At 38.4% G+C, this 24,638-nt stretch overlaps 1 protein-coding gene across 45 annotated transcripts in view; it reads right to left on the bottom strand.

Annotated features, from left to right (window-relative positions):
- ABI2 (abl interactor 2) overlaps window positions 1-24,638 on the bottom strand; it is a 66,176-nt gene continuing 41,538 nt past the window's right edge. For 3 of the 45 annotated variants that reach the window (XM_075711291.1, XM_075711310.1, XM_075711307.1), the window contains 6 exons: window positions 15,884-15,981; window positions 14,954-15,100; window positions 13,790-13,914; window positions 10,186-10,344; window positions 5,264-5,437; window positions 1-176 (listed from right to left, as the gene is read on the bottom strand). In XM_075711291.1, coding sequence (XP_075567406.1) covers window positions 1-176; window positions 5,264-5,437; window positions 10,186-10,344; window positions 13,790-13,914; window positions 14,954-15,100; window positions 15,884-15,981 — 879 coding nt within the window. Of the gene's footprint in view, window positions 177-5,263; window positions 5,438-5,760; window positions 5,848-10,185; window positions 10,345-12,624; window positions 12,808-13,789; window positions 13,915-14,953; window positions 15,101-15,883; window positions 15,982-18,052; window positions 18,061-23,066; window positions 23,085-24,638 lie in introns of all 45 variants that reach the window. The other 42 variants (XM_075711285.1, XM_075711304.1, XM_075711302.1 and 39 more) reach the window with 30 other exon arrangements.

Below are 24,638 nucleotides of genomic sequence, written 5' to 3'. Positions count from 1 at the left end.
TCACTCGGAGTAATGCATGATCGACTCCACATAGTTCCCCGGGAAGAGCCCTGTCACACCATTCATGACCCCCTCATACCAGCCGTCATCATTTTTTTTGATGACATAAATGATGGCGCCTTCCTGAAATGAGAGCTCATCTTCTTTGTCCTTCGTGTAGTCATAGATCGCCACCACTAGGAAAGAACAGAGCATGACTGTCAGGAGAGGTACAGGAAGGAGGAGGAAAATCAACCTACCTCGTACGAAGTTCTCCACATTCAAGACAACCTCGGAGAACTGCACTGCCTCACCTCTGTGGGTCCAGAATGGCCTGCTGAGAGGGGCAGTTTCTTCCAATCCCTTTTATAAGAGTTCATGCTTTGAAGCACATGAGCCAGGATTCCTTTAACTCTTCTATTCTTACCATTTCCAGACCCACCAGAGGAAAAATTTACAAATATATAATCAACTTTTGGTGTGGAATGATACAAGGAGGTGGATGGAACTCCCCATGGCCATGACCACTCAGACCAACTCCAAGATTCACGTATTAGATATACGTGCAAAACCAGATCTCTGCACAACTAACAGTCAGCAGGAAAACACGGAAGAGGGAGAGTAATAAGAACTCTCTTCAGATCGCAGTAAGAATGAGCCAAGGCTGATGTCCCAGGCTTCCACCCACCTTAGCTACCTCCACATTTAAATCTGTAAAACGTGTATGTGCAGTCCCAGCAGCTAGAAGTCACTCCCAGGGTATACAGTGCCAAGATGGGTGAATCCCAGTTAGGAGCTAGGAAGAAGTAAGGTGGCTCCCTGAAACAAAATGTATACCTACTGTACCAGGACATTTTTCTTACAGCTGCAGAATATTTTACTGAAGGCCCAAAAGCTGTTAGGAAAGGCAAAGAAATTGGACAAACCACTGGCAAATATTAAAGAGAGCATTGTCCTGAAATGGCAGAAAACAGATATCAACTTGCTCTGTTTTTTTTTTCCATTCTCAGTCCTATCTTTATGTGTTCCATACAGAAAATAAGCTCTGCCGGACTCTGAATACTTTAACAAATAGCATCAGTCACTGCTTTGAGCACCTGGCAATGAAACATGCAGTGCTGCCATTGAAACAAAATGCATGTTGGACAGGGCTCCTAAAATCTTGTACTGGGGACAGAAGGGAAGATACTCTTAAAACAAAGCAAGGAGAAAAAAAGTTAACAGCATGTGTTCATGAGCACAGTGTCCAAGAGTCCTACTAAATTCATCATTCTTTTCAAAAGAAAAGAGGTCATTTCCCCTTTTGAGGGAGCAAAGGAATCAATACAAATATTTACTAGGGCAACGTGGATCCTGAAGAGATTATAAAGTAAAATATACAAATCAATCGCAGTGGAGAATCAGAGTATGTATACAGAAACTTTTTTTAAAGTAAGTCCCCCAAACAGGAGATTTGTATCATTTGACCCATATTTAAAAAACACATGTTGCTGCCTCTACACTTATACCAGCACAGTTGGTATAAGTAATAAGTAACTCATTCTAACTCATTTTAGACATATCATTCTAAGGAAACAAAACACAAATGGAGAAATGAGTAAATTTTTAGCTTGAAAAACAGAAGCCCCTATATGAACACGTGATACGTTCAACTGAAGTCCTTCAAAATACCTTTTTAACTGCCTTCTATACCTGTTCATTTTAAAACATTTCTTCCTAGGTTCACTGTGCTGTTGTTCTTCATTCCCTTGATGATAATAATAATCCAAGGATCACAGTAACTTCCAATTCCTTTCTTTCTCATTTTTGTGTACTCCAGTCCCTTCTGATACTGAGTGGATTCATTATTTCATGATCACAAGTAGGAAACTCTTCCCTACGTCTGTGATGAAAATTCGCTTCTTGTTAAGCCTCTTATAAAATTACCTGAAGCCTGGTTTTGTTTTTACATCACCATTGCTTCCTCCTGCATGTTACTTTTGTACTGGCAACGTTCCTCTCTCTAAAAGACTGTTTAAGCCTTCTGTCTGTAGTCCCACCAGTTCAAGCTGTGAGCTTGTCACATACCATGAGTTACCAGGAGCCCAGGCCAGTATTGCAAAAAAGGCTCCAGATGAGACAGGAAGCAGCAATACTGACTCAGGAGGTGGCATCCTTCCCTGTGAGACCGAGCCAGGACCTCTCTTAGTTTCTATCTGAACACATTTCAATGCAGACATGAAAAACAGAATTCCTCGTTTAGGCTGATGTTCTTCCAATCAGTGATCTTTGGTTCTTCAACAATTACACAGAGTTTGGCTGAACTCTGTTACATCAAACTGACCACAAATGTAGGCCAGACTGATTATCCAACTCAAATCTAATAGCTGTGACCGCACACGTTCTCTGTGTGGTATGAAGGCCATTTTTCCTTCTGGATACCCATTTCTGTTCATCTGATTTGCAAAGCTGGGACACTTGCTTACTGTTTCACGCCACGCACCCAGACACACAGCTCAATGGAAAACTGCCGTGCGCTTTCCTGGACATTGCTGGTTGGCTGTTGCTATTACAGCCATGTGGTACCGTCCTCAAGTTCAACATCCCCAGTAACTGTATCCTACCTAAGAGTTTCTCCATCAGTTCAAAATGGATCTGCTATTCACTTCGTTCCTCAGCTGTAGGTTAGAGCATGTCTTAATGTTAAATATACCTCCCACACCGCATGACCCCTTTACAGAACAGGATCATACTGAATCCCATCTCAAATTACAGCAACCCTCTGAATTTGACCCCTCCTTCCATCAGTTTTGTCCGCTTTGAATCATGTGCCACAGAATACTGTTTATAGGAACTGAAGGAGTTGCCATAGGAATAATTATTTTGCAGAAGATAAAGCATTATTAGTTCACAGCAGGATAAGTATACACATTCTTGGAGTATGAAAGTCCTCTTAGCATGGGGCTTTTCATTAACTTTAAGGCTCGTTTGCTACCAAAAAAAAAAAAAAAAAAAAAAGAAATTACAGCCAAGCACTTCTCTCCCAACTCCAGCAAAGCAGTCAAATCTCAAGACATGGGCTGAATGTAGGTGAGCTATTCATATAACTACAACAGAATCCATCCCTATGTCAGTATCTCATTTTTTCTGGTATCCTAAACCTACTATTTAACAGTTCTTCATACACCTTAAGCACTTTAATTTTTTATTACTTTTATGAGTGTTTCTAAGAACAGACCAACCTTTTAGATGTTTTAGTCATCTAGTTTTCAAAATACAGATCAAAATTATGTTTTTGCATGGGACTCTACATCAATACGAGAGAATGTTTGGTTTCCTATGCTTTTGCTTTTCTGCAGGAAAAATGTTCTGACTAAAAACCTGACTTTCTCCAGCCTTTAAAGGCTCCCATTACAGTTTTGCTATCCCATGTGATTTTCCTTGTAAATATGAAGCTACAAGTGCCTGAACTGCCTGCTGAGATGGAACAGATCTGTGCATATATGCACCTATACAAATTATATTAGTTCACAAACTCATAGAAGTCACAGAAAAGTGGATCAGAACCATATGCTTTAATTCAAAGATTTCGTGGCTTCTGTTACACACACACACACCCCCTTGCATTAGTATGAGACACTATAAACAGGCAATGCACATCAGGGTCCTCTTTTTTCCTCTTTTGCTCCTAGCTGAAATGCCACTGAGGATTTGCTGAGGGCCAGGTGGCAGGAATAACAGAAACATAACAAAGATAGTGATAAAAATGTAGAATTAGGCTAAAGAGTGTCTTAAGCCCGGAAAAACACAGAGAAAAATCTTGAGACTCACTCTCCTACCAAAAAGTAACATGCCTGCAATCTTCATCCAGCACAGAATACATCGACCACAATGAAACTGAGCAGATACTTGTGCATTCTCAGAACTGCCTGATAAGGAGGAGTTCATCAAGTAATGTAGCACATCCAGTATTTGCTGAAACGATCTGTACTGGTCCCAACCTGAAGAAATCTGCCATCTTCCCCCAAAGAAAGAAATGTAACATCAGGAACCCCACTCCCCTCCAAAACCTGATCTTGTGAAGCCAGGTAACTAACATCAATAATCAGGAATACCCTCCAAACTGCACCGCAAGAAGAGTACTTTGTATATGAGATCCCTTTTTTCCCTGTCCTCCCTCATGGAAATAAGCTCCCCTGACAAGAGTAAGCTGAAGCAACTTCTAATCAAACAAAAAGCCTGTGTGCACCAACAGAATAATTGTGACGCTTGCTGTCAATCAGGGGTGTGGAGAGGTCAATAGGTAAAGTGAGTCACGTAAACACCCTGCAAGTCAGCCACTTTGTCTGACACATGGTCTCAGCTTGTCAGCAAAGCCTGGGTACTCCTTGCACTAAACGCTTAACACCAGCTAGACAGAGGGTGTGGGAATAATGAAAAAACTCCCACATATTCCTCCATCTTCCTCAGGAATAGTAGTATTTTCTTTGGGCTGGAGTTGGCAGAAAGTACCTCTTCTGTCTTCTTTCCCCACCCCCGCCTCAAGCCCTGCACTGGGTTTATCTCTGTGGCATTCTTGGATTTTTTTCCCTGATGCAGACTGAATGTGTCTAACAATCACCCAGCTGAGATGCCTGGTTGCTTTGCAATGTTAGATTTTATATCACCCTTTACTAAGAGGCACATGATGCTGTTTCACAGGAGACCACCAGGCAGTAGATTTTCTTCATATTCAAGTGCCCCTCAGCCATTTAGCTACTCAGTTTATTTTACCTGTAGTTTTACTCCAGCATGCTTCCACACACCTGCTTCAGAACTGGAAGCCACCTAGATGCAGCCATGCAGCAATGCCTCAGTTAGTCAGTCCTGCACAGACCTTTTTAGCTCAGCACAGCCCCACACTGATGCAGCGTTGCAGCACTTCTCCAGATGCACCCATATGCTCAAAGTTCAAGTGCAATTGCAGCACTGAGTCATTCGTTTTTGACAGCATATGAGTTTGATTATTAGGATTAAGCAGACTACTGAAAGGTGAGTCTTAAGTAGATTACAGAGGATTTAAAAAATACGTAATTAGCCAGCTAATCATTATCTTCCCTTTGTGGAGAAAGGGGTGAAAGAGTCAGACTCAGAAGAGTAGCTTAACTTTCCTTCAAGCTGCCATTTGGAGGAGCACCTCTACCACAATACCAAATACGGGCTACGAAGGGAGTCTAGGCAGACTTCATCTCCAAAGCAGGATGGGAGGGGCTTATACAAAATGTTGCAAACACGACCCTACCATCTCTACTAGCTCTAAACCTACCCTTTTCTAAGTAGGTCCTTGGTGCCCAAGGAGGGTCCTCCTCAGCATATGGATCACTGTACTCCACCACAGCTGCTTCCTCCTCCTCATAATCCTCTGGAGGTGGGGGGGGAGGCGGAGATTCATCCAACACTGGCTCATCCACAGGCGGTGGTGGGGGAGGAGTATCTGAAACTGAAAATAAGCAATAGTATAACCATGAAAATGTCTCTAGAACCATGGTAGCAAGTTGAAGTAATACTCCCTATCCCAATTAGTTGCACTGGGGCCAACAGTTAGAATTTTTGGAAATACATTAGAGGCAACAAAATTCAGAGAAGGAAGAATCAGGTTCCTCAATAAAATTATTCCTTTTTCCTCCCTTCACAATTTCAGACAAACTTGCAGAGGCAGTAGAGAAGACGGAATTCTGGCTATATACAGACAAATCTTTCATCCACTCAAAACAAAAGGCACATCCAGTAATAAATCATAGCACAAGGAAGCAGCAAACTTACTGTTCTCTTGAACTCTGGCCACAAATCCCATTAGTGGTAACTGTGGAGTTACCTGTAGGATGGAGGGGGGAGGAGGAGCAAGGGATGCTGCCACAGAAATTAAAAAGAGAGAGGCATTCAGTTAGAAACACAACAAAGCAGCAAACAGGAAAGTAGACATCATCACCACTCAGACAGTGTAGCAGTCTGCCAAGAAGGTGCGATTAGAAGGCTGACATTCAAAGAAAAATGGCTCAGGTGGTTTAAGCATATTCCTAATCCTTACTTCTCTATTTTTAAAATTTCCAACCCATCTCTTTTTCATAAGATTAAGAATCCATGCTGAAGTATTTTTCTGATCTGACCATGAGATCCCCTTAAGTTGAAGTTTATTACTACAGCAATACAGCACTTTATGAACAAACCTAACGAAGAAACGTATCAAGAGGATTCTCTCAATATAATCCTCCACCTTTCAGATCAAACTGGTACTTATATAGAAGCGACTTCTGTAATAGCATCCATGAATCCTTAGTAATGAAAACGGATATAACTAGCTTTCTCCAAAACGCAGGCCAAAAAAACCCATCAAATGAGGCAGTTACTTTAGGCAAAACAGAAAAAGACGCCTTTGAGAACTGAGCGTACTTGGAAGACACAGGACTTATGACCTTATTGGTAGAACAAAGCGGACTGTGCTGCTGCCAAACAGGGCCTATTCCAGATGTGCTGCCTCGTGTCCTTCCCACCTGATTTCACAGACCACTGCACTGAACTTGAACAGCCCTTTTACTGGTACCAGAAAAGCTGTCTTTGTACAATACATGTGAATTTACATTTAAAGAATATACTATCAGCCAGCTGCAAATGTTCTAACACTGAATGGTGGTATAAGCCAGGAATGAAAGTTTCAGTTATCTAGTTAAGTTAAAAGAATAGTTAACTAGCTTTACCTAGTTTTAGTATCACTTTGCAAGAACAATGCAGTAATCTTCTTTAAGCAAGTTACAAGATTATTTTTCAGAAAGCACCTCTCAGGAAAAGCACAACTAAATAATTTTCTTGTTAGTAGTGGCATACAAAAACATTTAGTGATGTCCAAAAGAACAAAGGAAAAAGGTGTAAAATTCATGTACCAGTGTATTTATTAAGCTGGCAGAACAGAACTAAATAAATTTCAGACTAATTCCAGAGCCATTAAGAAAACTACCAGGTATAATGTAGTATTTTTCATAATTAATTCACATCATAGCAAATGAAAAGAACTCCAGGGCATTTAAAATTCACATCTCAAAATTTCTTCTGTTTGCTTATTTCAGTAACTATTATCTGAAGTGCTTTGAATTTCTTCTGTCAATCACATTCACATTCCTTTCACAACCACAGACCCCAAACAAAAAAAACCCAACAGAGCAACTACCCTTTTTGTTGCAAAAATATCCTTGTACCTCCATATAAAGCAAGCTGCTTCATCTCACCATTTAATTGGTATTTCTTGAGAAAAAACGAAATACATTTCTAATTACAACTCCTTTGACTTGAATGACGTGACCTCTGAGAGTATTTATTCCTTCAAGTGTAACCACAGTGGCTGGAAAAAGATTTGGTCTTGCATTTTTTCAAAGCAGGAAAAGGGAACTTGAATTTGAAGTCCTACTGAAATGCAGTAATATTCATGAATTCAGCATTCGTGTGCAACTATGAAGTCCCCACCTCTTTAATTATATATGCTGTAAAAATGTTCAGTTTCAAAATGTTTCCTCTATTCAACTTCATATGGATTCATACAATTCATATCTGTCATATGAGACTAGCTTCAGTTTCCTAGGTCCCTTTCAGTGTACTTTGTTCATGTGCTGTATATATTTCTTTGAAAGAAATAATGAGGCTTTCCATGTAGAAAAATAAATCACTGCAGACAAGCACTCCAAGCAAATACAAAAAAATCCCTTCGTTTAGTTTGGGTTGTATAGTTTAATCAAAATGGCGATGCTAACGCTAGCTGACATCATTCCTTGTTTATCTTAACCATTTGGTTTGTGCTTCAGTCTATGCACACTGCAGGGACTTATATTGTTTCTATATGATATATAATGACTTTAAGCTAGTTTTGCCCTCTAGGAGCCAATACAATATTTTATTAATAATGACTTTGTTTATAAAGTGCATCAGAAGAACTTCACTGTACCTCTGCTGCCTCAAAAGATGAGATACACACAAGCTTAAACGTTCCCTCCCAGCTTCCTTCCATATAGACCATTGGCAGATTAAGAGTTCATCTACACAGTTGCTGTAAATGAATTCCGAAATGCTCAAGAGCACCTTCCACTAGATTGCTTCACTCTGGTAAGAATTCAGCTATACAAGTAGCGTGTAGTGCAGACCACCATCTCAGTACTTGCCCAGTTTTTCCCACAGGGTTTTTAGCCTGTGCTGAGCTCTCTACTGCTTAGATACTGGTATCTAAGGTTGCAAAGTTAAAACACTTGTTAGGTGGCATGGCTGGCAAGAGTGGCTTTGGGACAGACATATGCTGAGATAATTTAGAGTCCGCATTTTTTAATATTTTCTTTTCAGTTGTTAAAAACTTCTCCACCATAAAGTAGAGAAACTATATTATCTTAGAAGTGGCATTCAAAAGAGCAGGGCAAGACAAGTATCTTTCACCTTCCTGTGAATAAACAAAAGTGACTATGCCAACATATTAAAAAAATGGAAGTGGAAAATCCAGTACTGCTTTATTGCCAAACAGCCTGCAAAGAAGAACAAGCCATAGCTGGCACACTCCTCTGCCTGTTGTAAGGTCCCTTTTTCGCCTCTTAAGTTTGCATTTTCTCCCTCTCTTCAGGAATGCTGAGAAGCAAGCATGGCCCCTGTCCTGTCACTACTAACCCTGCTCCTTACAGACACAACAGTCCCTCTGTTCTTAGGGTCTTCATCAATTATGCATGCCCGAGCATCCTCTCCTTTCAAGGTACAGGCCAAAAAAACTTGGTTTAGCATAACTGCAAAGCTAATAAATTCTGTATTCTGCTAGGTATATTAAAAAAAGTCTCTTACTACAACTGCTTATTTATGTTGTATCAAGTATGCCAGTATAACTGAAGTATTTTGTTTGTGATTTACAGCTCAAGTGACTAATCACCACAATCATTATCTTCTTTTTGGGTACGCAGACTGAACTTGGTAGCTTGCAGAGAATTATCCCTTCGCTAAAGCAGAAATGCACAGCAGTTGTCAGAAACTCTCTGGATATACTGAAAATCCTCTTTACTGCAAAGGTAATCCTGAAAGGTTTCTTTTATTGCTATTACCCTTTCCTTCTTGCCTGTTCCCCTTAAGCCTTCAATATGCACATAATGTGCTTAACAAATGCCACATATTTCAGGCAACTGGGCTGCAGTTTAGTCATATAACCTCCTCCACCCCCCCAGCCCCAGCAGGATGGGATGCAAGTTAAGCACCCACATTTCTTTGCAGGATAGCTCATGAGCAGTAATATTTGAACCTGATCAAATACCTTAAATGCAGATTGCGGCATTTGACCTAATTCCAAGTTCAGTGCTCAATTTAAAAAAAAAAAAAAAAAAAAAGCCCCAACGCCCCTACCCCCTCCCAAAGAAAAAAAGAAACCACCAAGAACCATCACCACAACAAAACACAAACGCACTGTAGTGCTTGCAAGTTGACATTCATCTGGCTGGTAATAGGGCATTTCCTAACATGGAACCTTCAGTATGTCTCCTGCACCTTTCTGTAGCTTTGTGAAAAAAGAAAGTCTCCCCTACTCTGACATCAAAACCTTCATGTCACATCAGAAGCACAGGGAAAAGGACTCCTTAGATGAAAAGCTACTGCTTTCTGCCTGACACATAGAACTTGCTGCTCGTTGTTAATACCTCATCCTGCTTTTTAAGACAGTTTGCCCATTAAAATAACATCACCTGTGGACTTAGTGGATGACACAGCTCCCTTGCATCCCATACTGATGTCTCTAAGGTGTCTAATGCTTACCCCTGTAAAACAAGTGCAATTTCTTGAACTGTCCATTAATCAGAAGGAAAAAGCGTACAAGATAAAGGCTGATTAATAAAGAACCAGTTTTCTGGTGCAAAATCAAATACCCATCTCACACCAAAGTAGATACATGACACATGGTGTAGTAAAGGACTAAAGCTTGTCCAATAGGGACTGTGAGATCAAAAGTGATTTATCTGGCAACAAAGCCAGTATTGTTTTAAGCTGCTTGCCATAATGGAACCTGAATGCTCTGTCCTTGGACTGCAGCTCTGGCATGGCTACCAACAACATACTGGAAGTTACCTGAGACTAACTGCAAGACTAGCTGCAAGATCTGCAATGAGACGGAACGTAAGATTTCAGAGATCTGAAGGCTACTCCATTCACCACTGTGCTGAATTCAACAGAGCAGAAAAACTTTCTTACCTGGGTTCTGGTTATAAAATGGTCCTCCGTTCATCTGGTTCTGAAGGCTTGGCTGTGATGTGATTGAAGGAGGACGCCGATATGGCAAAGATCCCCCTATTGTTGGGGGCGTGTGTCGAGATGCAGGCCTGTTCATGCTGTAGAACTGAACTGGGTGACCTAGGTTAGAAAGAGAAATGCATTAGCAAAGAGAAGAATGATGCCTGCCTTTTTTATATATGCATTCAGATTCAAAAGCTTGGAAAGGTTTTTGTTTTAAGACAGTCTGCATCCTGGGAGCAGTCAGCCAGTTCAGCTGCCAGACTGGCAGGACACTGGATGTCTCAATAGCAACACAAAAAACAACTCTCCCAACTGCCTGTACTCAGCACTGTTCACAAAAGCCAGCATGAAAATACAAAGGCGTCTAAACTACGAAGTTTCAAAATGAAAGAAACTAATTCCCAGTTAGCCATTTTATATAATGTCTTATAATAACTTCTTGCAAATTTATTTATAAGCCTGCAAAAAAATAACACTTCACAGTCCAGCAATTAAGCCACATACAAACTAACTGTCTGCCATTTCCGAGATTCAGAGCTGTTACCTTCTACAACTGAAAAACACAATACTAACTATGTTAGTGCCGTTCAGGAAATATGCAGAGAATCATCTGGAGAGAAGAGAATGTTAGAAACTGCTTGAAGGATGGTATAAATAAAATCATACTCAAAGGCCCTCTTTCAGGGAGTTGCCAATTGAAACAACTCCTTAAAAACTTGCTCTCCATTTCAATCACTTCCTGTATCAAAAGTAATTGATACTGAATCTAAGCAAGCAATAAATGAAGCAAGACCAGTAAGCTATCTTCTGTGCTCACATAAAGTTCTCTGGCTTGTATACTGTATATAACTGTAAACTGGATTTGTTATACCCATATGTGTTATTACCCTCCTTAACTATTCTGCCTCCACCATTTGTGCTAGAGGTAAATTTCAGACTTCTCAAGAAAACAAGGGAAGAAGGGATGGTCACTGTGGTTGAGGAGACATGCATGCAGGGAAGTAAATAAGGAAACAGAACAAATGAATGTGCAGTGTTTTAAAAACCTGCATTGTTCTCCACTATGTTTTGATTGCTTTGCAAAACTGCACATTAGCTCAGTAAATAAAATGCAAGTTGCTTGCTGTGTTACTTGCTTCTAAGAGCAAATGCATGAACTAGAGATTCACATTGCTCCTGCTTTGTACAGATATGTACATCTCAAAATACGCACTTTTAACAGATGAGGAAGAAGAACAGTTAAGAAGCAATCCACCTAGTATATAGGCTTTTTCACATTTTCCTAATGAGTCCTTCCAATGTGTCTGTCTCGCTGTTACTTAATGCACTGGTAGAAATTGGTGGTGATTGGCGAGAAGGGAGGAGAGAAGAAACAGGGATAAGAGATCCTTAACGACCAAAAACTACAACCTCATGAATGGTAAACTATTCAGCCTCTTCTGATACCAAAATTCATCACAGTTCAGAAGCTTCTAGTCATAGTCATGGATTCTAGTGTAAATACTTTCTAATTTTATATGAACCACAGCAACTTAAACTAAATACGATTTCAAGAATGCTTCTGGCACCTGGTGAAATTCTCACCAAGAGAGACCAACACTAATAAACACAAAACTAATTCACACCGTTGTGATCAGCCTCCACTGTAATGAAAAGTAATGAAGCACATAGCTCTATATGAATTTGGCTGTCTAAAGGAGATCTTTACAATGCAGGTGTAACTCCTCATCAAAAGCTGATACAGAACAGTGTTATGGTTACTAAGTGCTATATGCTGCAACTTCAGCATCTGAGAAAATGAAAAATGGAGGGTGATTTCATAAGCATTAAAAAAAGCAAGTTGCAATATATACAATAAGTACCACCTGTTAAAACAAAATGCTTTAGTACTATTCTGCATAAGAAAAACTTGTATTTTACCTGACATTGAACACCAAAAAATTGCCCTTTTATCAGTTCATTGAAAGGAGACTTGTCATTTGAAAGCATTGAAGAGACAAGTCATATTAATTACACTTTGCTAGATGCACTTTTTTTATTCCACTACTGGAAGAGCATAATCAGACCCAGAACTATCAGTGCTGGTTCCCCCCTCAAACATAATTATTCTCTGAGATTCTCAGTATCCAAACCACAATAAAATGATAATGTAATAAATAATTATATAAATGTAAAAATAATAAAATGATAAAATTAACTGATGGCTATTTATAAAACTAGCATACCTTGAATTGTCTACTATAACTATTACCTTATAGTTAGGTATTAGCAGATATTTTCTAGTTATATTTTAAAAAAATATTTTAAAAAAATCACTGCTTCTGAAGTAATTTTGAAAAGCCTTGGATTGTGATCACATCTGCGTTCATCTGCCCACCAGCTGGAGCAGACACTCACCTGTAGAGGGTGTGGAAGAAACAGCAGGGGGAGTTGGAGAGGTGAAGCCATCAGCAAGGGGCTGAGCTCCTGCAGCAGCAGCAGCAGCATCTGGGGCAGCGGAGGAAGGGGCAGGAGCAGGAGGAGTGGGGGCAGGAGCAGAGGTAGCAGGAAGGGGAGAGGTGCCAGCTGAGCCAGCAGGGGCTAAGTGAAGAGAGGAGGAAGAGGTGGAGTTAATAAGGAGATATGTTAGCAAGGATTAGAGAAAGCCTTTCACTACTCAGTGTTAGCTACTTAATTAGAGGCACAGTATTTTAGAATGCACAAGGAAATGAGAGAAAAATGGAGCTGTTAAAGAAAGGCTCATTCCTATGTAGACGGTAAATGAGGGCCAAGCAAATCCACTTCTTCTTTCCAGGTCTGAAGGGAACAACCCAGAACTTTTCACTGAAAGCCATTACTTTTGAAAGATGTCTTTACACCTTGTTATTTACACTTCGAACTGCAGCACAGCTGCTTTCAGCTTTTGTATGTATTAGAAAACATACAGAAGAGGAAAGCCAAAAATTTCCAGTTCTTTGGTTCAGAAGCATCATATATTTCAGATCACACTGCAAGCCAACTATATACTCTTCGTCACTGAAAGGGCTGAGCAAAGGAAAAAGGAGTACTAATATCACTTCCTATTTCTGGAAAGACTAGGGCGATTACACTGAACAAGTGTCTTTTTGTGACAACTCAGTTAGGCTTGCATTAATGTACTAAAGATTTACACTGCGCCTGCCTCTCATTTCATCCAATTTTCTAAAAGCATGCTTCTACATATCCACATGAACAGCCAATGAAAAAACATTTATTTGCTTAAAAAGACAAGGGAGACGTTTGCCCCAGCCTGCTGAAAAAGGTGTTGTGTCCCACCTAGTCACATGCAGGCAGACAGGCAAAAAATTCTGATAAACAAATTAATATATAAAAGAAGTGTTACAGCACATCAGACACTCCCAGAAGATATATTACTCGATTCAAATTCATACTATCAATAGCAAGCAACATTCAAGGCTTGCATGTTTCTGAATAATGAACTTTGAGGCTTCTCTTGGGGTTTACTCACCACTCTGTTTAGGAGACTTGCAAATGCTAAAGGTTAATGCTTAGTCAGAAAGAGGAACAGCAAGTTTCCATTTACCTGGATAGACACTGGGAGGAGATGGTGTGGGAACAGCAATAGGAACACCCACACTTCCACTTCCACTGTTCTCTCGACTGCTGCTCCGACTGCTTGGGTGGCTTCCTCCACTACTCCCACTGCTGCTGTAAGAAACCAAAATAACCCAGGCTATGAATATGCTGCTGTGCATGCTGAAACATAAGATCCCTCATATAGCACCTCACCAATTCAGAGAAGTAACAGGAAACAAGTGAAAAGAAACAAGGATGATATAAACCTATATAAAGCTTAGTTTTCCTAAAACTCTTCACTTTGACTACAACACAACAGGTTTTTCAGTTAGTCTTCGTGAGCTTGCCCCAAAATGAAATGCTTCTGGAACCTTGTTCTAAAGCACGTCATTCCAATATTGTTAAACCCCTACTGAGCAAATACAGACCTTTTTCCTGTAATTTATAAAACGCATAGCCTGTTTACAGTCAGATTTATATGCTTTCATATGAGACTACTGAAATCTGGAAATTGTAAGATAGTAAAGTAAAAGTTTTCTTATATTTTAAGTCCATCTGTTTAGCCATCCTCAGGTACTTACGATGTTTAAGAAGTAAAGATTTCAAAGGAAGTATTTAGACCTGTCACATCATGAAACTTTTATTATCCTAGAGAAAAGGCCAGCCTTCTGCAGAACCTCTGGAAATACAGTTCAGCTTTATTCTGTGTTTGAAGTTATCAGTATCCTCAAAATACAATGCTCTTTTTCAGCTACTCAATCTATAAACATCAAAGACTCTTTGAACAAAAATACCAACTATAAGCATACTATGCAGTCCTTCAACATGTAGAAGTCAAGTTGTGTACCAAATCTTTTCCTAGTTCTGTAAGCATTTCATAAAATAATATAATGATCTACCTACTTGAAAGACTTCACAATTTTAGTAATTCAATAAGTACTGTAACTAAGTGATAGCACTTAAATTGACTAGGTGATTAAGTGAACAATCTTAGCATGATCCACTATTCTGGTTTTATTAGAGTACATTCTTGTCATGCGAAATGACGTTCTCAGTCCGTATCAGGAATTCACTGTAGAGGTGCAGATAGATTTGATATTTATTGTAGCATTTTTTTGTCCATATGCTTATACAATACTAACCACACTTTGTACAGGACTACACTGAATACCTGTATGTGCGATTCCTCTGGTTCACAGAAGCTGTTCTAACAGGGCTCTGTTGTGAGGGAGCCATATTGCGTGTTGGGCTAGGCACATAGTCATTTGGTACCACCGGAGGACGTACTGGCTCCAACGTACGGTAAGGAGAATGACGCCTACACAAGGACAAGCATATTTCAGAAGTAAATTAAGATAATACAGACAAAACCAAAGATTCTTCATTCTTTAAAAGACAGCTATATACTAATCAGTAATGGGAGCTACAAAAAAAAAAAAAAGTTTTTCTGTAAGTTTGCAGTATCTACTTCGTAGGATGAGAAAAAATAGTCAAGGATGTTCTTCATGTACTTCAATCTCCAGATGCTTTTCCCATTCATAAACTCTGTGTTGCACATCCCATTCTTGTTTTAAAAGTAATCCATATCTTATTTTAAAATAAAGCACCACTGTCTGTGTGTATATACATAATCACATACCAGCAAACAGCATTCATCCCAGTTACAACACATTTTCCTAAGGTCAAAGTCAAGTTCATAGACTTAATAGGAAAGTATGTTTATCACACACAGCACAAATAATTAATGAACAGTGCCACATACTAATTTTCCAGTTGTTTAGCACCACCTGTCAAAGCCACACACTTAACGACTTTTTACTCTAAAGCATGTAGTTGTAAGTGTTCTGCAATGGTAAAAAGGTTCCTGTTGGGAAACGCTGATGATGCCCACTGCCTTCTGGCAGAAACATGCTAACTGATATATAAGACATGATCAGTATAAGAGGGTGCGGATATAACACCTCTTGACCTTTGTGAATGGTTAACACACAAACACACACACAAACAAACCAAAAAACCCACACTACAGAAAAAGGAAGAATCTTCCCTCTTTCCCCTTCTGTTCACCAAAGCTGTTTACACATTCGGTAACTGCACTTACCCAATAGTTCCTTTTCCTGACATCGGTGGACTTGGTGGCTTCTGGGTGGGTGGTGTTGTACGAGGCAGCCCACCCATCTTCATATTCTGTGTGCTGACCTGCATGAAAGAACGGGGAGAAAAACGGCCTTCACTAAGCTCAGCTTCTAGGGGGAGAGACACTGAGATGCCTTTAGCAATTAACTCTAAGTAGGGGAAGGTTTAAACAAACAAAAAAATTGAGAGGCCATGCATTTTATATGCAATTTCCACTCTGCTAGAAGTCAAGAGTTGCGCTCAAAGGACTCTTTATTACATAGGGTTTTTAAAAATTGTATATACAAAAAATGAATTTGCCTTTAGGCTATCACATAAACATTAAATCACTGACAATACAGACACTGTATCTAACTTGGTTAAACCTCCCAGTCATCTTCTGACACAAAGGCAGTTATTTCAGGCTATACTCCTGAATGGTAAATTTGCAAAAATATTTTTTAATACTCTTTAAAAATACTAAGGTTTATCTAATAGGCCACGATTTAATGTAATTCATACAAATATGGAAAAGTCAAAGTAATCTCCAAATATGAACCATTAATGTTTTAATGTTTTCACAGTACAATATCAACATTTTTTAAGATAATATTGTAAATATTATTTATGCCTATGTAAACATAGAGAGAAAGCTATATGGGGAAAAATACAAAGATGTACTTTTTTCCCCCACCAAATCTGTAGCAATTTAATCTCTAAGAATTGATAAATAAATGAACGGGGAGAAAAATATTTAGCAGTGATGTGATGTGATGGGATGTAATTGCAGTTGTCCCCTCCCTAATACTAATGAAGTAACTTCTGTAAAAAAGAATTTCCTCTAACTTCTTTAAAAAAACCCATCTGCATTCCTGACTGATTGATCAATCTAGGTATCATAAACAATTGTGACCAATATAGGCGTTTTGCTTATCTGTATACTGCCAGCCAAGCCTAACTCCCTCGATGCATGCACTTTTACAGGAATCAGTACATGGTGGTCTTACTCAAACTATTGCTTAGACACAGAGACATTCAACAAAGCTAAGTAAGTATGCTTACATCCCCTTTTCTGTTGTTCCTGTCATGCTCTATTTCACAGTGTTTCTTACTTCCAAAACGTAAGTCTTGCCTACTGCCCCCACCACCCATATAAAAAAGGCATGCTGATCAAGGCATTAGGAGTATTTGCAAACATCATTAAAGGCAAATTACTCCTTTAAAATTTGACTGTAACAACTTGCTTAAAACCCTGGCGATGTTTAGATTTGTGAATTGATGAATATTGAGAACAGTGTAAAGAGTAATATATACAGTATTTTAATCCACTGAAACTTGATTCCCTGGCTCTAAATAATCCCAGTGCTACCACATTTTCAATCTGCTGGGAGGAAAAGAAAACCAAGTGCTGTAAGGGGTTTTTTGTCAGATTCAAAAACAGATGTTTGGATTTAGTTGTGCAAGAGTACTTTGTAATGTCAATTTAAGACAAAATTCTTTTACACAGCATTATAAAGTCCTTTAAGCCAACTCTAAGCAACAAGAAATCTAAAGTTAATTCAAGTAAGGGATGAAGTAAGCACTGAACTACAACTACTTGAAGGGAAGAGGGAAAGTGTAAAATGAAGTATATTTATTCTATACACGGAACATTAAGAAATAGCACAAAATCTGAATTTTTTTTTAAAGTTGCAGCACCTCCTGTATTTACTCTTTCATTTAAGATGCCTGTTTCACCCACCTACCTATTTGAGTTGTCCAACAAAAAAAAACCACCTTAATCAAACACTCACTGCATTGTTACTTGCTGTATTTCAAACAGCCCGTTAAGCCTAGTGGGCAGGGGTTTTGGATGTCTTTAGATGACAACAAACTTGGACCAATCTGTTTGCCCCTGAATAGACCATTTAGGTGGTTTAACTGGCTACACTATTGTTTCTGACCAGATGATGTAACCACTAGCTATCATTTTACAGTTAACATAAAATTCCATATATTTAACCACAAAGAATCTTACTATTTGTATACAATCGTTGCAGGAACAAAAATGAAGTTTTAGGTTTCCACTGGGCTAGAGCTACATGAAAAGACAGGACAGTAGAGGTGGAGGATGCAGTAACATCACACAGTATACAGTGAGAAGTGGAAGTAATACTTGCCTGACTAATGCAGAACTCCAGTGACTGCTAGTTACTTTCATTAACACTGCAAATAAACATATCCTTGACATAGGATGGGAAGAAGGCTTTAGAAAATGTGGCCAAAGAAAAAGTGACCCTTTTTTAGCCAAGAAATTTTAGTCACAAAGAAGCCATTCTTAAGAAAGACTAAACTGAAAGACAGGGAAATGCACTCACAGTAAGCTTATTTTCAGGCTCTTTGAAATGACTTTTCAACATTGAAATCAAGATGTTGAATGAGCAAGTAACAGGTTGTCTTCAAATCTGACAGGATTGATGACTTTAAGCTTATCTACTGTCAGTTAAACAACCCTATCTGAGTAACTTCCCCTTTGACCTATGGCCAAATAATCACAGAGTAAAAATGAAGAATATAAAATTATTCCAACAGTTCTGATCAAAATGGACAGATCTGTAGAAATAGTATCATGCAAGACACTAAAAAAGGTTACAGACTGCCTTAAGAAAAAGAAAAGGAAGAAAATTTAAAACTATACAAGTTGCAAATTCAGTTGAGATACAAACATTGTAACATTTCCAACTGTCCCCTTCTACTATGACTTCTACTAGGAGGGGAAAAAAAAGACAATAAAAAAGGAAAGCCATTAATACCCCCCTCTTGCAAAACTTTACTCGGTTGTGTTTTCCATTTTGCACATATGGTTGTAAAGACAGTTTCCATACACAAATCCTCATCCACACACATCCCTCTTACAAACTTCTAAAATCCAAAGCAACCACTAGAATTCAAGGTCACATTTGCAGTCAAGTTTCAAAAATCTGTTTTCTGGAGTAAGTTGGAATTTGCCAGAAGTTGCACTGTTTCTGATGTCATTTCCCCTAGCTTCACACAGCTGGAACTATCCAGATGCAACTGGTTTAATTAGAGGGTGAAAGCAGAGGAATGCATCTGTCTGTTGGTGGTTTGTTTGACTGCAGGCTGCAGGACCCCACAGATCTGTGGTTGGTTTGTAGTGACGAGCTTGCAAATTCTTTTAGGAAACTCTGTGGCAAAACAGAGCCCGCAACCAAAAATACAAAGGAGTATCTCTGCCTTTGCTCACAACTGCCAAACAGCTAACCACTGTGCTAAAAAAAGAAAAAATTAAGAGAGGCAGTAATGATTTGGGCACAAAGCACAGAAAAAAAACCCAGCTGACTGTTCTAAAAGTAGGAAGACAACCCTGTGAACAGACAAGTAGTGCACAGGGTCTACGCAGGATGCATGCAGGGATTTTTTCCAATTCTTTTTTTGCTTCTTCCCACGGAAGCAAAAAAAGTAGAAAATATTACCAATGGAAATTACATGGAGGAACACCAAATAATTCTAGGGAGATTTTGGATAAGCTTTTCTTTACTGGATACCTTGCAGAAGCTTTTTATACGCGAATTAGCAAGCACCTGCACTACAGAAGAAAATGTCTTCTACCAAAGCTCTAACTCTGTCAGCACTGGAGCTGGAATTGGAAGTTTTCCTGAGGAAGAAACTGCATGAACAACTTAAAATAAGCAGGTCCTTGGTAAGTAACACATCCTGGAGGATGCTGAGATCCAGCTCCACAGTAACAGCCATAAAATGAACTGTGAAAAAATGGACCACTATGGACCATTCTTTTTAAAGAGTGCAACAGTATTTCATCCAATATTTTCTGTATTGAGCTACAGTGCCAGTTTTAGAAAGGTAACATCTGATGACTTCAAGACACGATATGGGACTGACTAGAGCCCTTAGAAAATTATCATTTTAAGTTTAATTTTTTGAATAATTAAGACTTACTTGTCCAGTTTCTATTTTTGACAACTAGGTTTTCATACATACCAGTGATTATATCACCTTCTTATGGTCCTATGTATGACTGAGTTTCCTTTTTAGTTACATTTTTATAAACATTAACAGATTGAGCTTCTTTAGCACTCCACTGTATAAGAAATTTGTAGTGAAAAAAACTGGTTAAAACTGAGAAATCCTGCAGTTCATTCAATTCAATTCTTGTTGAATTGGACTCACCAAACAAGAAGTGCAGAAATACATAGTTGGTCAGATGTGAGAGCTGGTCATCAGACACGCAAAACCTATTTGCACCAACGCACTGTGTATTTACATGGCTGTAAGGCACTTACCTGCAACAAAGACTTCAATCCACATTTCTACTCTTCTGAAGAACATCCCATTGTCAGTTCAATTAACTGAACAGAGTGGGGTTTTTTTCCAAAAATTCTGAATACCAGATACTCCACACAATCAAACCTCAGGAGGAGCTACTTTCTAAAGCCAAAGTTGGACTCAGCCCAGAAATTTTTAAGTGGTGCTTTATGGTCACATTGGATTTTTCAGAACTTTCAGGATGTCAAAAGAATCATCTTTTGCCCAAAAGCTAGTAAGAAAAAGTGTCCCATCAGTGATGTTGCATATTCACAAACTTCAAGCAGCTACACAACCTTCCTGAGCAATTTTATACCTGACTCCAGCAAACACAACCTAAGGCTGAATGAAAACTCCCTTCCCACTCCTTGCTTCATCTTGTTAACGCTACAGAGAGGATGAACAGATTTTTGGCCCATCATCTGCTACCTCAAAGCAAATTCCTTCCCAGGCTGTGCTCAGCCTCTTGAATACCTAACTCTGCATGTCTAATTAAACCATATGTTTGTAGATGATTAACTAGTTGATATGGAAATGAAATGTCTAAATTTCAACCCTGTCTTGGCAAATGACCACAAGTAGAAGCTGCAGAAAGTGAGTTTACTTGTTTTTACCACATCCACCTACATAAAGCAATTGAAGAACCAAGTCTGGTAAATAGAAAAAGGCTTAAACAATGTCATTTTCAATTGATTTGCTGACAGGAGATACTACAGATACTCCTCCAACTTGTAACTGGAATTTTCTTCAAAATCTGTTTAAAATTTAAATTTAAGCTACCCAGACACACGCACAGTTAGTCCTGCTACGGTCAGTTAGTTTAATATTGTAACTGTTAGCTAAGACTAAGGTTTCCTTGCAGCCATGAAAAATAAATGCAGGCTAAACACTTCATATGCAATCTCTCCTAGGTGAAGTAAAATTATTGTTATTCACACAGAACTAGGGTTAGTAGCCTCCTTTTAGCTTTCTTCTTTCAGGCTGATGCACAGTGACTACAGTGAGACTTAAAGAATAACTTATGTCCACTGAGAGGTGCTGCACTGCTTTTTTCTTTTTTTCTTTTTTTTTTTTTTTTTTAACCTCTCATGTTTTGGGAATGAGAAGTTGATTGATATATTGTAATTTCCCAATCAATTTTTGATCAGGTTTACTTCAGTAAAAATAAAGAAATATTTTAACTGGCATTATAACAAAAAATGTTATTTTCATTCCAAATATTCTATAAATAGAAAAAAAAAAATTTCTCTAGAAAGCTGAAGAGACTGTTATCACCACTGCAGATGATGCAGATACAGCAGTTCACACATAACCTATAATTATACAATTTTTAATTCTTTTTTTAGGATGGTCATTGCTTGTTTATAACTGCAACTGCAGAGAGCAACAAAGAAAACTGAGTTTGCAAATTGTTTTTTTAAGATCACTGAGAAAACCATCATCCAATATGAACTGCACCCAGAATAAGGCATATTCAGCATTAGAAGTGTGTGTCCATTCTGTGTGGATAGACAGAAAGAGCCAGGGAGAAGATATATTTTGCAATTCTCAAAGAAAAAGCATTTAAACCCTACATGACTTGAAACACTGTAACTCACACACTTATGTAAAAATACATTTCTAATGACATGGGAGAAATCTCTCATTTATTAAACATTTTACATTGTGATCAGATGTGCTACATATACTTAAATACCTTACTAAAAGTACCATCTGGCTAATTCCATAGGGACATCATTGGGATATCTACAGTAATACCTGGTTTTACAGGCAATCTTTTCAGGAACATGTAGGATTTTCTTTTAGCTTTTTCCAGTCATGGAAAATACTCAGTCATGAAAAATATTTCACATCAACTTGGAACTTCATTTAATTAATATATTCCATATTAGTATTCTATGTTCTAAAACACAGCTCCCTCTTTAAAACTGTGGTGGCTGCTACTAAAAAACTTTCATTCCCTCTTTCCCCAAACCAGTTGCACTTCAGGAGGAGGAGGATATCACAATACTCCATAAAAGCTATAACCTATCTATTAATTCATATGCTATGAACTCCAACCTAGTACCATGTAACTTCATTTAACTGCTTGTCTAATTGATTGGATGCTTTTTATTGCTACTATTGCAGCCACTAAGGCTACTAGCATTTAAACCTCTTTAAGATCCTTGAGAATTTGGCATACTTCAGTCTGAGTTCTTTGATGCACTATTCATTTAATATCCAACTAAATAAATCACTTAGCTTGTTGTTTAAGGGTTATTAAATATTTTACACAGCTATCAAATTTCTGAAAATTTCTATATATGAGTGCCTCTTAGTATTTAAATAATGCTAGCAGTTTCTGAAAAAATTAAGGATACTGCAACTTTAAAAAATAATATACAGATTTGAATTTGTTACACACCTTTGGAGCCCATTATCTGAGCAATCTCACACTGAAACATTAATCCCAATCACATCATAACTTACACCGTATATAGGATAAAAAGAATATTACACAGGGGGAGGCTCATATTCAGCTGCTATCTATTCACTGTATCTTTTTGTCTACACAAGGTTAGCACAACATTCCTCCCTTGTAAACGATCCAGTAGATATGCTGAATGCAGTTAATATTTTGCCACAAAGCTTTTAAAATGAACTGTGTTAGCTTCCTTACATAAATACACCAATTTATATCACAAAATGTTTATCTGCAATGACATCATTCAACAGAAGGTCTGATACACAGGAGGAAGAGTGGGTGTTGTTTTAAACAATCAGAAACGTTCATGTTAATCATCTCCCCGTGTGTAATAGTCTCAGAGGAGTAAGAATGGAAATCCAGCCCTGGGGTTTCTTACCTTAAATCTAAGCAACCACTTAATGCATAAATGGAGCAAATAAAAGAGGTAAGGAAAAAAAGCATTGAAAGGTTAGTTGGAACTTCAGGATATGAAGAGAAAGGAAAAAGAAAGAAAAAAGTTAAGCATTCAGCATTAACAAAATAATGTATCAGTAGATCATAGAAAGAGTGGTTAAAGCAGAATGTGTCATGAACAAAAGATTTTCAAGCTGAAACTTTTAATATACATTGACCGCAAGGCCTTTAGATTAACACCTTAAAATTAATGCTCAAATGCTTGTACGCTGTTTACTCAAGTTTGTGCAGTGCTAACAAAAAGTCAGCTTCTTTCAGAATGGATCATGAGATCTAGATGGATTAACTTCAGAGATTAATTTATTTGAGCTGTCAAAGAACAGCCTTATCAATACCTGAGCTCATTTAAATTGTTACATGCATTAGCATATTTACAACTAGCTGAAACAGAAGCCCCTGGAATATTAAGCTAATATATGTTCTTTCCTAGACAATGCTGTTAGTTAACAACCTGATGCCATGAGATATCTCTTGAACAAAGATCAAGAGCAAATCATTACATCTTCTAAGAAGTACAGCACTCTATATGGATACTGCACCACGTGTCAGTATTTTCTAAACAAAATACTAAGACATTAACCAACAGCAAAACCTTATTTTAAAGCCTAAGTACTAGCTTTTTGACATTAAGTTCTACATCTTCCTGGCACAATACCATGTATCTTCTTTCCCCATAATAATTTTTTAAAAAATACTAGTCCTTCCATTTGAATATCGTTTGATCTGTTTTCAATTCAGCTAATCTAAACGTGTCATTACATTTCTTACACTTTTTGTAACACTGAACATTAAATATGCAGAATCTCAACAGTGGAACATCCAGAGTGACTATTCAGTTTCATCCATTTAGATCATAAATAGACCCTAATATATTAAAAAAGAAATAATCTGATTTCCTAGAAAACCTCCCGTCTTTGAGTTTAAAATTCCATGGATCTATTAACCAAAAGGGTCTCTGCTTCACACGCTACACTGGAAAACCAGGTCCCCCTGTACTGGCCAGACAGCGTGGCCACTTAGAGGGTCCATGAGCCGAGACCTTTATTTGCAGCAGCATTGCCTGGCAATTACAGTGCCTTAATACACACCACTTGGAATGGATCAAACTTTTTTGGTTTTCATCCTCTTGAATAAAGAACTCTTTGGAGGGAAGAACAGTTTCGAAGACTTAGTAACTCAGAAAACATTTGAAAAAATTGAAAGCAAGTCTCTTTCAGACAAAAGGTTCTTTAGATTTTTGCAGCATTGTAGCCTCAGGGAGGGAAGATGAGGAGCAACTGCTGGAATGATACAGTGGCACTTAAATTCTCTCTCACCTATTAAGAAACCATATTGCAGAACACCTTTTCTTGAAGATGGTATCTTCACTGATGCTTTGAATTTCTAAACAGAAGGAATAGGTGCTCAAGTGCCTATACTACTTCTCTCAACATGGCATACTGGATTTCTTGGCCAAGGATGCTCCCTTTTCCTCCTGTATTAGTCTCTGTCCAGT

The sequence above is a fragment of the Pelecanus crispus genome, chromosome 5, assembly GCF_030463565.1.
Source record: "Pelecanus crispus isolate bPelCri1 chromosome 5, bPelCri1.pri, whole genome shotgun sequence".
NCBI classification, from domain to species: Eukaryota; Metazoa; Chordata; class Aves; order Pelecaniformes; family Pelecanidae; genus Pelecanus; species Pelecanus crispus.
The sequence above is the reverse complement of the archived record's forward strand: the minus strand, read 5'-3'. Positions and strand labels throughout refer to the sequence as shown.